The 13461-nt window shown below is 44.3% G+C and overlaps 1 protein-coding gene across 2 annotated transcripts in view; it reads left to right on the top strand.

The window, feature by feature from the left end:
* Window positions 1-13461, top strand: part of LOC110535292 (histone-lysine N-methyltransferase 2C) — a 232245-nt gene that overhangs the window by 13474 nt on the left and 205310 nt on the right. For both annotated transcript variants that reach the window (XM_036934913.2, XM_090189444.1), the window contains exon 2: window positions 3508-3684. In XM_036934913.2, coding sequence (XP_036790808.2) covers window positions 3509-3684 — 176 coding nt within the window. In that variant the 5' untranslated portion in view covers window position 3508. The remainder of the gene's footprint in view (window positions 1-3507; window positions 3685-13461) is intronic.

Raw genomic sequence — 13461 nt, 5'->3', positions numbered from 1 at the left:
ACGCATTCAGACCCTTTGCTATTAGACACAAAATTGAGCTCCGGTGCATCCTGTTTCCATTGATCATCCTTGAGATCTTTCTTCAACTTCATTGGAGTCTACCTGTGGTAAATTCAATTGATTGGACATGATTTGGAAAAGTACACACCTGTCTATATAAGGTCCCACAGATGACTGTGCATGTCAGAGCAAAAACCAAGCCGTAGAGCTCCGAGACAGGATTGTGTCAAGGCACAGATCTGTGGAAGTGTACCAAAACATTTCTGCAGCATTGAAGGTCCTCAAGAACACGGTGGCCTCCATCATTCTTAAATAGAAGTTTAGAACCACAAAGACTCTTCCTAGAGCTGGCCGACCAGCAAACTGAGAAATCGGGAGAGAAGGACCTTGGTCAGGGATGTGACCAAGAAACCGATGGTCACTCTGACAGCGCTCTAGAGGTCCTCTGTGGAGAACTTTTCAGAAGGACAACCATCTATGCCACACTCCACCAATTAGGCCTTTATGGTAGAGTGGCCAGATGGAAGCCACTCCTTAGTAAAAGGCACATGACAGCCCGCTTGGAGTTTGCCAAAAGGCACCTAAAGGACTCTCAGACCATGAGAAACAAGATTCTCTGGTCTGATGAAACCAAGATTGAACTTTTTGGCCTGAATGCCAATTGTCATGTCTGGAGGAAACCTGGCACCGTCCCTGCAGCAAAGCATGGTGGTGGCAGCATGATGCTGTGGGGATGTTTTTCAGTGGCAGGGACTGGGAGACTAGTCAGGATCGAGGAAAGCGGAATGGAGCAAAGTACAGAGAGAATCTTGATGAAAAGCTGCTCCAGGGCTTTCAGGATCTCAGACTAGGGACAAGTCTCTGAATTAGAGGTCGACCGATTTAATCGGCACGGCCCATTTTAATTATCGGCACGGCCCATTTTAATTATGGGCCGATTTTTCAAGTTTTCATAGCAATCGGTAATCAGCCTTTTTGGATGCATATTACATCGCAATCCATGGGGAAATGGAGTGGCAGGCTTGACCACCTGTTATGTGAGTGCAGCGTCAAAAGGACCTTGTGGCTGCAAGGAGCCCAGGTAAATTGCTAGCTAGCATTAAACTTATCTTTATCAAAATTTTTTATCTTAACACAATCACTAGTTAACTACTACTACATGGTTGCTGATATTACTAGGTTAACTAGCTTGTCCTGTGTCGCATATAATCAATGCGGTGCTTGTTAATTTATCATTGAATCACAGCCTACTTCGTCAAACGGGTGATGATTTTAAAATCAATACACAGAAGTATATATTTTTTTAAACCTGCATATTTAGTTAAAATAAATTCATGTTACCAGGCAATATTAACTAGGGAAATTGTGTCACTTCTCTTGCGTTCTGTGCAAGCAGAGTCAGGGTATATGCAACAGTTTGCGCCGCCTGGCTCGTTGCGAACTGTGTGAAGACCATTTCACCCTAAGAAAGACCGTAATAAATTTGTCCGAATTTTAACTAATTATGACATAACATTGAAGGTTGTACAATGTTACAGCAATATTTAGACTTATGGATGCCACCTGTTCGATAAAATATGTAACGGTTCTGTATTTCACTGGAAGAATAAATGTTTTATTTTCAAAATAATAGTTTCCGGATCTGACCATCTTAATTGTCAAAGGCTTGTATTTCTGTGTTTATTATAATTAAGTCTATGATTTGATAGAGCGGTCTGACTGAGCAGTGGTAGGCAGCAGCAGGCTCATAAGCATTCATTCAAACATCACTTTACTGCGTTTGCCAGCAGCTCTTAGCAATGCTTGATGCACAGCACTGTTTATGACTTCAAGCCTGTGAACTCCCGAGATTAGACTGGAAATACTAAAGTACTAAACATCCAATAGTCAAAGGTATATGAAATACAAATGGTATAGAGAGAAATAGTTGACGCGTCATAATTCCGATATTAACTACAACCTAAAACTTCTTGACTGGGAATATTGAAGAACTGCGAATATTGAACCACCAGCTTTCATATGTTGTCATGTTCTGAGAAAGGAATTTAAACGTCATCTTTTTTTACATGGCACATATTGCACTTTTACTTTCTTCTCCAACACTTTTGCATTATTTAAACCATCAGATGCACAAAAAACTTATTTTTCTCCAGTTTTTTTTGCTGAAGTTTGTTTACATCCCTGTTGGTGAGCATTTATCCTTTACCAAGATTATCCATCTACCTGACAGGTGGGGCATATCAAGTAGTTGATTAAACAGCATGATCATTACACAGGTGCACCTTCTGTCGGGGACTATAAAGGCCACTAAAATGTGCAGTTTTGTCACATAGATGTCTCAAGTTTTGAGGTGAGCAAGACAATGGAGATGATCGTGGACTACAGGTAAATGAGGGCTGAATTTAATGTTTATTTCTTTGTCATAAGCTACCTCCAACGTCGTTGTAGGGAATTTGGCAGTTCGTCCAACCGGCCTCCCAACCGCAGACCATATGTATAGCATTGTGTGGGCCAGTGGTTTGCTGATGTCAACGTGAACAAAGTGCCCCATGATGGGGTTGTGGTATGGGCAGGCATAAGCTACTGACAATGAACACAATTGCATTTTATTAATGGCAATTTGAGACACATTGTGAGGCCCATGCATAAAAAAAAAGCATTCTGTGATCATCAAATCTGTATTCCCAGTTGTGAAATCTATTGATTTGGGCCTAATTTATTTATTTCAATTTACTGATTTATTCATATGAACTTTAACTCTGTAAAATCTTAAATTTGCATTTTTTTGTTTGTTTTTTTGTTCTGTATATATTGTTCTGTATATATTGTTCTGTATATATTGTTATGGATTATTTAATTGTTGGAGTTAGAGCTTGCAAAATAATAATTTCACTGTACTTGTGCATGTGACATGAACTTGAAACCAGTTGTTAGTGGGCTAGCTAGGTGGCGGTAACCCCAGCAAATTTGCTAGTCAAAGTTGAGTAGGAGTGATGCGACGGTGACTTACATCCTGGCCCCTTTTATTTGTGTGTTTTTGCTTCTTATCTTAAGGCATGTGAAGTTAACATATGTCAACTGAAAGAAACTTCTCTAACTTTTATACCAGTACGCCTGATTCACCTAGTGAACTAATCATCAAGCTCTTGATTAGTTCAATTAGATTGGCTGGTGGGGGAATGTAACGAACGTTGATTTGCTGAACTAGCCTGGGCACTGGTCCAAGCAGGTTTGGAAATTGAATATGTTGCATTGAAAGATCCCTATGGTTTGAAATATTGGCATTCATTGCCATTATCCATGTGTCTAACTGGTGGACACAGATGACAGACATTGGTGGTTGTTGGGATTTCAGAAGTCCACTGTCTCATAGTATACTCAAACAGGTCACATTGACAATACAGTTCGTCATCTTCACTAGCAAGACACATTTTGCATATCTTTTGTCCATGGTTTAATAAATAATCTCTCTCTCCTCTTCCCTATGCTCTCCATCTCGGTCCACAGAATGTCATCAGAGTACAAGAGTCTGGATCCCTCTGACCACGGACCGTCTCCTCCCCTGAGCAGCACTGGGGGGGGCTCCCCCTCAGACAGCCCCTCCCCTGCCTCCACAGACAGGCGCCCCCGTGGCCGGCCTCGTAAGGATGCAGGCGCGCCCACGCGAGTACCCACACAAAAGAAGTAGGTCCCATTCGCTCTAACCTTGGTGTGACGCTTAGTGGGGGGTGCCTGTGCTTGGGTTTGACTGCTTTGCTGATGGTGTCGCCCTCCATGGTTTCACTGGGCCGTGTGGCATTTGGCCAGTCTTATGTTATCCTTTTTGGTGTATTTTACGAAGCAGTTTAGTTGTTCTGGAGGGGGTCTTTGTTTTTGGTGGAAGTAAGATGTAAAGGTTTAATTCATATTGTAGAGGATAAAAACACCATTAAGTCTACCGACTGATCTCTCTGTGGCTGGTTCAAGCTCAATCTTGACATTTCTTTCAAAGCAGTTTTTTTTTTCAATTGGTAATAATCGCCCTGCCTCATCCCCACAACCCCATAGGTCCACTAAATCAATTTATTAAGTACCATGAATTATTAAATCTGCTACTCACTACTAGGCCTCCCAAATGAATCATACGAGTGCAAGGAAGGGCATGTGAGCTGATGTGGCTGCAGGGATAACCCAAGTTAACCCCGAACATTACACATGGGGATGGGGATTTGTGTGTGTGTGTTTTGGAGAGGGAAGGAGAGTCACGAAGCGTGACGTGGATCTAAGCTATGCACAGATTCCACCTCGAGGAGTCACTCAAGTGTTTTGAGGTGCATTAGCACTGAGGAAGCTGAGCGCCCGCGAGGCACACAAGGAGATGCTGCCTAGAAACAAACAATGTACACGGGCGGCTATTAATGTTTTTCTCTTTTGGTTGTTACATCTATGTCGCCGAGATATCCCCACTTTCATCTTTTCACGTGGCAAGACTCATAAAGGAGAGAAAGTATTGCTTTCATCCTGGTGTCTTATTTGTCTGTCATTCCTATGTAGCAGCTACCTTCTATCACCTTCTATCAATGTACAACAAAACCAACTCGGAAGAACTGTAGGAGATGGACTGCTCAAATTACATGGAGAAGGAGTGCATTGTAATTTTGTGGGGAAGGGGTTTGATCTTCAGATGGAGGGTGTGCTTGGTTACTTCCTGCTAATGTGACATCCACTGAGTGGCGTGCAACAAGCCTTTGTTAGCTAAGATAGCTGCACAGGGGAGCATTGGGGCCTCTTTATAGATAGAGTAATGCTCCTCATACGCACCACGCTGATATCGGCCACGTTATAGGCCCTTTCCCACCTGGACAAAACAAACGCCTATGTGAGAATGATGTTCATTGACGACAGCTCAGCGTTCAACACCATTAAGCCCATTAAGCTCATCACTAAGCTAAGGACTGTGGGACTAAACACCTCCCTCTGCAACTGGATCCAACTGGATCCTGGACTTCCTGACTCCAACACCATCATTAAGTTTGCTGACGACCACAACAGTGGTAGGCCTGATCACCAACAACGATAAGACAGCCTATAGGGAGGTCAGAGATCTGTCAGTGTGGTGCCAGGACAACAACCTCTCTTTCAAGGTGATCAAGACAAAGGAGATGATCGTGGATTACAGGAAAAGGCGGGCCGAACAGGCCCCCATTAACGTCGTTGGGACTGAAGTGGAGCTGGTCAAGAGTTTCAAGTTCCTTGGTGTCCACATCACCTACAAACTATCATGGTCCAAACACAAGACAGTTGTGAAGAGAGCACGACAACACCTTTTCCCCCTCAGGAGACTGAAAAGATTTTGCATGGGTCCTCAGATACTCAATGTTCTACAGCTGCACCATCGAGAGCATCCTGACCAGTTGCATCACTTCCTGGTATGGAACTGCTAGGCATCCGACCGTAAGGCTCTACAGAGGGTAGTGCGTATGGCCCAGTACATCACTGGGGCCTAGCTTCCTGCCATCCTGGACCTAAATGCTAGGTGGTTTTTACACCGCTGCTACTCACTGTTTATTATCTATGCATAGTCACTTTACCCCTACCTACATGTACATATTACCTCGACTAACCTGTACCCCCGAACGTTGACTCGCTACTGCTACCCCCTGTATATAGCCTTGTTATTGTTATTTTATGCTTTAGTTTATTTAGTAAATATTTTCTTAAACAACAACGCACTTCAAGAAATAGAGTTAAGGTTCTTGTAAGTTAACATTTCACAGTAAGGTCTACACCTGTTGTATTCGGCGCGTGTGACAAATACAATTTGATTTGAGTTTGATTAGCATGGCACCTGACACTGCAGGTAGAAACGCCATGGGGACGAATAGCTGATGGCGCTTTGCACGCTAACACTGTCACGGTATCGTATGGACTCTGCCTTGGGGGCGACTGCCTAACAAGCGGCCTTAGTGTATTTCCAGTTTGTTGCCCTTCATATAAATAGTATTGGATAGAAACGCCAACTGAGAACCCACAATCCTGAGGTCCTTTTTGACAGCCCCGCCACTTGGTTTGGTATAAAGGGATGGGGCTAGAGAAATGTAACCACTCAAATTCATACGCTATGGATGCAACCAACAGTCATATGATTGGCTACGACAGCTGTACTAAGCTAATGAGGTGTGTGTGTGTGTGCACGCGTATGTACAGTGCATTCGGGAAGTATTTGTTCTTCTTGACTTTTCCACATTTTGTTACGTTACAGCCTTATCCTAAAATTGATAGTTTTTTTTGTCCTCATCAATCTACACACAATACCACATAATGACAAAGTAAAAACAGGTTTTTAGATAGTTTTTATAAATTTGCCAAACAAAAATTGGCTTAATTATTCAAACCCTTTACTCAGTACTTTGTATAAGCACCTTTTGGCAGCGATTACAGCCTCGAATCTTATTGGGTATGATGCTACAAGCTTGGCACACCTGTCTTTCAGGTCTCTCCAGAGATGTTAGCTCGGATTAAATTCCGGGTTCTGGCTGGGCCACTCAAGGGCATTCAGAAACTTGTCGCCAATCCACTCCTGCGTTGTCTTGGCTGTGTGCTTAGTGTCATTTTCCTGTTGGAAGGTGAACATTCACCCCAGTCTGAGGTCCTGAGCGCTCTGGAGCAGGTTTTCATCAAGAAACTCTCTGTACTTAGCTCCGTTGTTGGAGTGCTGCAGAGATGGTTGTCCTTCTGGAAGTTTCTTCCATCTCCACAGAGGAACTCTAGAGCTCCGTCAGTGCTGCAGATATTTTTTGGTACCCTTCCCCAGATCTGTGCCGCCGCTCAATCCTGTCTCGGAGCTCTACGGATATTTCTGTCAATTGTGGGACCTTTTATATAGACAGGTGTGTGCCTTCACAAATCATGTCCAATCAATTGAATTTACCACAGGTGGACTTCAATCAAGTTGAAGAAACAGCTCAAGGATGATCAATGGAAACAGGATGCACCTGAGCTACATTTTGTCTCATAGCAAAGGGTCTGAATTCTGTTTTTTATTTTAAATATTGGGTATTGTGTTTAGATTGAAGAGAAAAATAAAGAATATATATTTTTAAATAAGTCTAAAGTAACAAAGTGGGAAAGTCAATATCTGAATACTTTCGGAATGACGGTATAAGGTATTTATGTAGGCCTATAGTATTATTATTACTATTTGAAAAGGCCATTGGACATTCCAAAATGTCCCAGATTGTCTTAAAACTCCTGGGCGCAACTTAGTGGTATTGAAAACCCGTAACAGCTTGGCTGGCCTAGACAAAATGTCACCTGGGCTGATTATGGGCCATAAACACATGACTGGTGTTAAAATTATGTCACCACTGACTTCCTAGGAAAATGTTTATATGGGGGATGCTGTGTGCTCCTGTCTGTTTGTCTATTAGTATTCTTCTGAGGTGTGTGTGTGTGTGTGTGTGTGTGTGTAAACTTGTGTAAATTTGTATGAACATAACAAGAATCAACAACTGAGACATAAACTGAACAAGTCCCACAGATGTGACGACCAGAAATGGAATAAAATGTCCCTGAACAAAAGTAACAGTCAGTATCTGGTGTGGCCACCAGCTGCATTAAGTACTGCAGTGCATCTCCTCCTCATGGACTGCACCAGAGTTGCAAGTTCTTGCTGTGAGATGTTACCCCATTCTTCCATCAAGGCACCTGCAGGTTCTCAACCTCTGATCCAACAGGTCCCAGACGTGCTCAATGAGATTGAGATCCGGGCTCTTCGCTGGCCATGGCAGAACACTGACATTCTTCTCTTGCAGGAAATCACTCACAAAACGAGCAGTATGGCTGGTGGCATTGTCATGCTGGAGGGTCATGTCAGGTTGACATGATGCACAGCTTTGAGATTGCCTGCAATGACAACAAGCTCAGTCAGATGATGCTGTGACACACTGCCCCAGACCATGACGGACCCTCCACCTCCAAATTGATCCCGATCCAGAGTACAGGCCTCGGTGTAACTCTCATTCATTCAATGGTAAACGTGAATCCGACCATCACACCTGGTAAGACAAAACCACGACTCTTAAGTGAAGAGCACTTTTTGCCAGTCCTGTCTGGTCAAGCGACGGTGGGTTTGTGCCCGTAGGCGACGTTGTTGCCGGTGATGTCTGGTGAGGTCCTGCCTTACAACAGGCCTACAAGCCCTCAGTCCAGCCTCTCTCAGTCTATTGCGCACATTCTTAGCGCTGATGGAGGGATTTGGCGTTCCTGCTGTAACTCAGGCAGTTTTTGCCATCCTGTACCTGTCCCGCAGGTGTGATGTTCGGATGTACCAATCCTGTGCAGGTGTTGTTACACGTGGTCTGCCACTGCGAGGACGGTCAGCTGTCCATCCTGTCTCCCTGTAGCGCTGTCTTAGGCGTCTCACAGTACGGACATTTAAATTTATTGCCCTGGCCACATCTGCAGTCCTCATGCCTCCTTGCCACATGCCTAAGGCACGTTCACGCAGATGAGCAGAGACCCTGGGCATCTTTCTTTTGGTGTTTTTGAGTCAGTAGAAAGGCCTCTTTACTGTCCTAAGTTTTCATAACTGGGACATTAATTGCATACCGTCTGTAAGATGTTAGTGTCTTAACAACCGTTCCACAGGTGCATGTTCATTAATTGTTTATGGGTCATTGAACAAGCATGGGAAACAGTGTTTGAACCCTTTACAATGAACATCTGTGAAGTTATTTGGATTTTTACGAATTATCTTTGAACGACAGGATCCTGAAAAAGGGACATTTCTTCTTTTGCTGAGTTTATATTCACATACTATATACACACTGTTCAAAAGTTTGGGGTCACTTAGAAATGTCCTTGTTTTTGAAAGAAAAGCAAAAATAATGTGGTCAATTAAAATAACATCAACATTGATCAGAAATACAGATATATTGATCAGAATCAACATTGATCAGAAATACAGTGTAGACGTTATTAATGTTGTAAATGACTATTGTAGCTGGAAAGGCAGATATTACATAGGCCCATTATCAGAAACCATCACTCCTGTGTTCCAATGACACGTTGTGTTATCTAATCCAAGTTTAGAATTTTAAAAGGCTAATTGATTATTAGAAACCCTTTTTGCAATTATGTTAGCACAGCTGAAAACTGTTGTACTGATTAAAGAAGCAATAAACTGGCTTACTTTAGACTAGTTGAATATCTGGAGCATCAGCATTTGTGGGTTTGATTATGGCCAGAAACAAAGAACTTTCTTCTGAAACTCGTCGGTCTATTCTTGTTCTGAGAAATGAAGGCTATTCCATGCGAGAAATTGCCAAGAAACCGAAGATCTGGTACAACGCTGTGTTCTACTCCCTTCACAGAACAGCGCAAACTGGCTCTAACCAGAATAGAAAGAGGAGTGGGAGGTCCCGGTGCACAACTGAGCAGGAAGACAAGTACATTAGTGTCTAATTTGAGAAACGTCTGTCTATTTAAAAAAAATATTTTTTGGCAATGATGCCGACAATAACATTGAAGCCACAATCTATCTGCAATATTAAAGCTGATCAACCTCCTAAAAAAATAACGGATATTGCACCATTTGCTGTCAAGGGTACTGTTCCCTTTTCCTCCTGTCCCTCATTTTGTTCTGAAGGCAAGTTGTCCCTAGACCCACTCTGTCACTGAAGTGTCTCTCTGCCAGCAGCAAGCCAGGCTGTTTTTATTTCATTTATTTGTTTACAAAGAGTGCAAAAGCTTGGAGTACCTCTTTTGAGCGGGCTTGCATAACCCAATGGCTGCTGCATGTGGAAATGTCTCCTGTGTAGGCTATGCCCAAGGGGTCAGGGCAATGAATCACTGAATGTTACCTGACCATCTAAATGGCCGGCCAGGTTCGTTCTGGGAACAGCTGTCAATCATGAGTGTTTTACAAATTCTTATGAGACGTTTCTAAATGTAATATGGATCGTTATTAAGCTATAGCAGTGCAGGATTTTATGTGAAATGTTATTGATGTCAAATGTGAAATGGGTGCCCCTTTTTTTTTAGTGGTCAGACTAGTTCCTATTGATTTGGCCTATAATAACACCAGTACTCTCTCACAAACACAGATATCCTCTTCGGTGTTGTACTTTATCGGTCTGACAAACTCCCACTGACCCACGTGAGCTTTGTGTCTCTGTGTTGCAGTAGTGCGTTATAGTAGTTTTTCTGGTTGCCAGGACTCACCCCCAAAGCCCAACCTAGGACAGTAATAACCCTACCACTGTTTTCTGTGGTCCCAGGTAGTCCTAGGTCTACTTATTTCTAATGGGTCTCTTGCATGTTCTGTATGGGTTAACGGTTCATTTCATTGACCCTTGTTTGCTTTTGGTTGGAGGGAAGGTATGTCCTGTGTTGAGTCAGCATTTCAGAGGTTTCTAGCCTCTAACATTGGGATTGTTTTTGAACCAATTGCTTGTAGAAGCTGGCTCTGTAAGCTGGAAATGTAAAACCGGAGAGGTAATGGTTAAATGGCATGCTGGGAAATAGCTACAGAGTAGGTGGTGTGCCTCAGCCCAGCCAGTGTACCCATTCCAGGATTTCGTCACTGCCTTGGGAGGTGGAACTACTTGCAACAGCAGTTTATTATTTTTTTCTTTCTCCTTCTCTCACTCCCCCACTACCACTGTGTGTCTCACTGTGTGTCTCACTCCCCCACTACCACTGTGTGTCTCACTGTGTGTCTCACTCCCCCACTACCACTGTGTGTCTCACTGTGTGTCTCACTCCCCCACTACCACTGTGTGTCTCACTGTGTGTCTCACTCCCCCACTACCACTGTGTGTCTCACTGTGTGTCTCACTCCCCCACTACCACTGTGTGTCTCACTGTGTGTCTCACTCCCCCACTACCACTGTGTGTCTCACTGTGTGTCTCACTCCCCCACTACCACTGTGTGTCTCACTGTGTGTCTCACTCCCCCACTACCACTGTGTGTCTCACTGTGTGTCTCACTCCCCCACTACCACTGTGTGTCTCACTGTGTGTCTCACTCCCCCACTACCACTGTGTGTCTCACTGTGTGTCTCACTCCCCCACTACCACTGTGTGTCTCACTGTGTGTCTCACTCCCCCACTACCACTGTGTGTCTCACTGTGTGTCTCACTCCCCCACTACCACTGTGTGTCTCACTGTGTGTCTCACTCCCCCACTACCACTGTGTGTCTCACTGTGTGTCTCACTCCCCCACTACCACTGTGTGTCTCACTGTGTGTCTCACTCCCCCACTACCACTGTGTGTCTCACTCCCCCACTACCACTGTGTGTCTCACTCCCCCACTACCACTGTGTGTCTCACTGTGTGTCTCACTCCCCCACTACCACTGTGTGTCTCACTGTGTGTCTCACTCCCCCACTACCACTGTGTGTCTCACTGTGTGTCTCACTCCCCCACTACCACTGTGTGTCTCACTGTGTGTCTCACTCCCCCACTACCACTGTGTGTCTCACTGTGTGTCTCACTCCCCCACTACCACTGTGTGTCTCACTGTGTGTCTCACTCCCCCACTACCACTGTGTGTCTCACTGTGTGTCTCACTCCCCCACTACCACTGTGTGTCTCACTGTGTGTCTCACTGTGTGTCTCACTGTGTGTCTCACTGTGTGTCTCACTGTGTGTCTCACTGTGTGTCTCACTGTAGTAGAGACCAACTCACTGGATGTTTAGATATAGGTTTTTTTTGTGACTGGTTGTGTTCAGTACCACATGATTTTCAGTGGTTCTAAAGTTAAATATCATGCATAGAATTGGGATAATCAGGACTAGATGCAGCATTTAGCTTGGTGTTTGGTGACGACAAACTTTTTATGTGAACCAGTGATTAGATATTTTTTTTTCAGAATCAGTCTAACGGGAGCCTGAACCTGGAACTTGGGCTCATAACTTGTCATAATGACTCTTACTTTATGAACCTTCTATTGTACCAGAGGTGGCTTGTGATTAGGACCAGCCTACCCCTGTGAGACTGTACACCAGAGTTGCCCAAGAGTTCCAGATGACATCACAGGGAGGGAGAGAGGGAAGCTACACAGGCCCCAGTGGTTCGCTCTTGTCACTCTGGCTTTGGCTAGCGGGTGTTTTATCTGCCTTTGGGTTACTCATTAGCCCACATTTCATCACTTGTTAACCTCTGTGCTGCACAGTAGTTACGACGGGTACACGTAAAATCCATTTGGTTGCCCCGGCTTGGCAAAACCCGAGGACTGTGGGTAGTCAGATGGGCATGACGCATGTATTATACAGTGCCTGTCTAACAGTGAGCATCACCATACATCTGGCTTTCTTCTAGTTTGTTTCAAGGTCTCATGGGGTTCGGCATTGTTTGGCTTCATGCATGGATTACTCAACGAATCCCTACGAGGACTTTGAGAGGCTCTGTTTTTTTATCTCATTGTAAACGTCAAGGTTGCATACATTGACTGATATGTTTGTCTTGTGACTTAAGATTAGTCCTTGCATTCTTTTTGCAAACCGGGCTTACTCGACATAGTTGTTGTTCTATCCAGGGCTGGTAATGGACAACTCTTCCAACACCGTTGGAAAAGCAACACAGTGACCGTTAACATAAAATGTCAATTGGAAATTCTGATTTATTCTAGGGGCACCCGCAGCTCCACCATCACCTAAACTGACATTCATGCCCAACATATTGTTCAACTAAGCCACTGTTTTGAAGTGTTTTCAGGTTCCCCAGTACCCTAGGAAACCTTCTCTTCATCATAACTTTTCTGGTCTGGCTTCCACCATTCCACTTTCACCTGTCAAGTTCTTTTACTTCAGTTGTTTGGGAGCCAACTTTCCAGAGTATAACTGAGAATACATTGTGCAGTCAAGCATATCAACACTAAAGTGACCATGTCGACCATAGCAATGCTACGGTGACCATAGCAACGCTGCGGTGGCCATGGCGACCATGACAACACTGAGGTGGCTATGGTGACCATAGCAAGTGATGCTCAAAGCTAGAGCCATTTAGAGAAGTCATAGAAATGGTAGTTGTGGTTGCCATGAATTTCTGACAAGTAAAACCAATACCATGCAGATAGAAGGCGGTATAAAATGAAAAGCAGTGAGTTAGGCTGCTTGTTCTGTAACATTATCAGCCGTACTTTACTATGCTCGGTGTGGAAGGGAGAGGAGGGGTCTGGCCAGGCCTGTTAACCTGGATTAAACCTGTTCCAGGCCACGACAATGGCCTTGCATTTTCAATGATGTAGGTCATTGATCAGAGCGCTGGGAGTCGGTTGCCGACGGCAGCATCCGTAGCGGTGTCCTTCTCATCCTAGAAACCCAACCCTGGTCACCCGATGCCTTGGCCCTGGACCTCGCCACCGCATTGTGGCAGGTTAGCGTTTTTCATCATGAATCTTGTTCTGGAGGCAGCTCTGCAGGGTGGGCACTAGCTGACACATTTTACACCTAACTTTCACCCTAACCACACTGC

This window comes from Oncorhynchus mykiss, chromosome 11, assembly GCF_057628025.1.
Source record: "Oncorhynchus mykiss isolate SJ-2025 chromosome 11, ASM5762802v1, whole genome shotgun sequence".
NCBI lineage: Eukaryota > Metazoa > Chordata > Actinopteri > Salmoniformes > Salmonidae > Oncorhynchus > Oncorhynchus mykiss.
The sequence above is the reverse complement of the archived record's forward strand: the minus strand, read 5'-3'. Positions and strand labels throughout refer to the sequence as shown.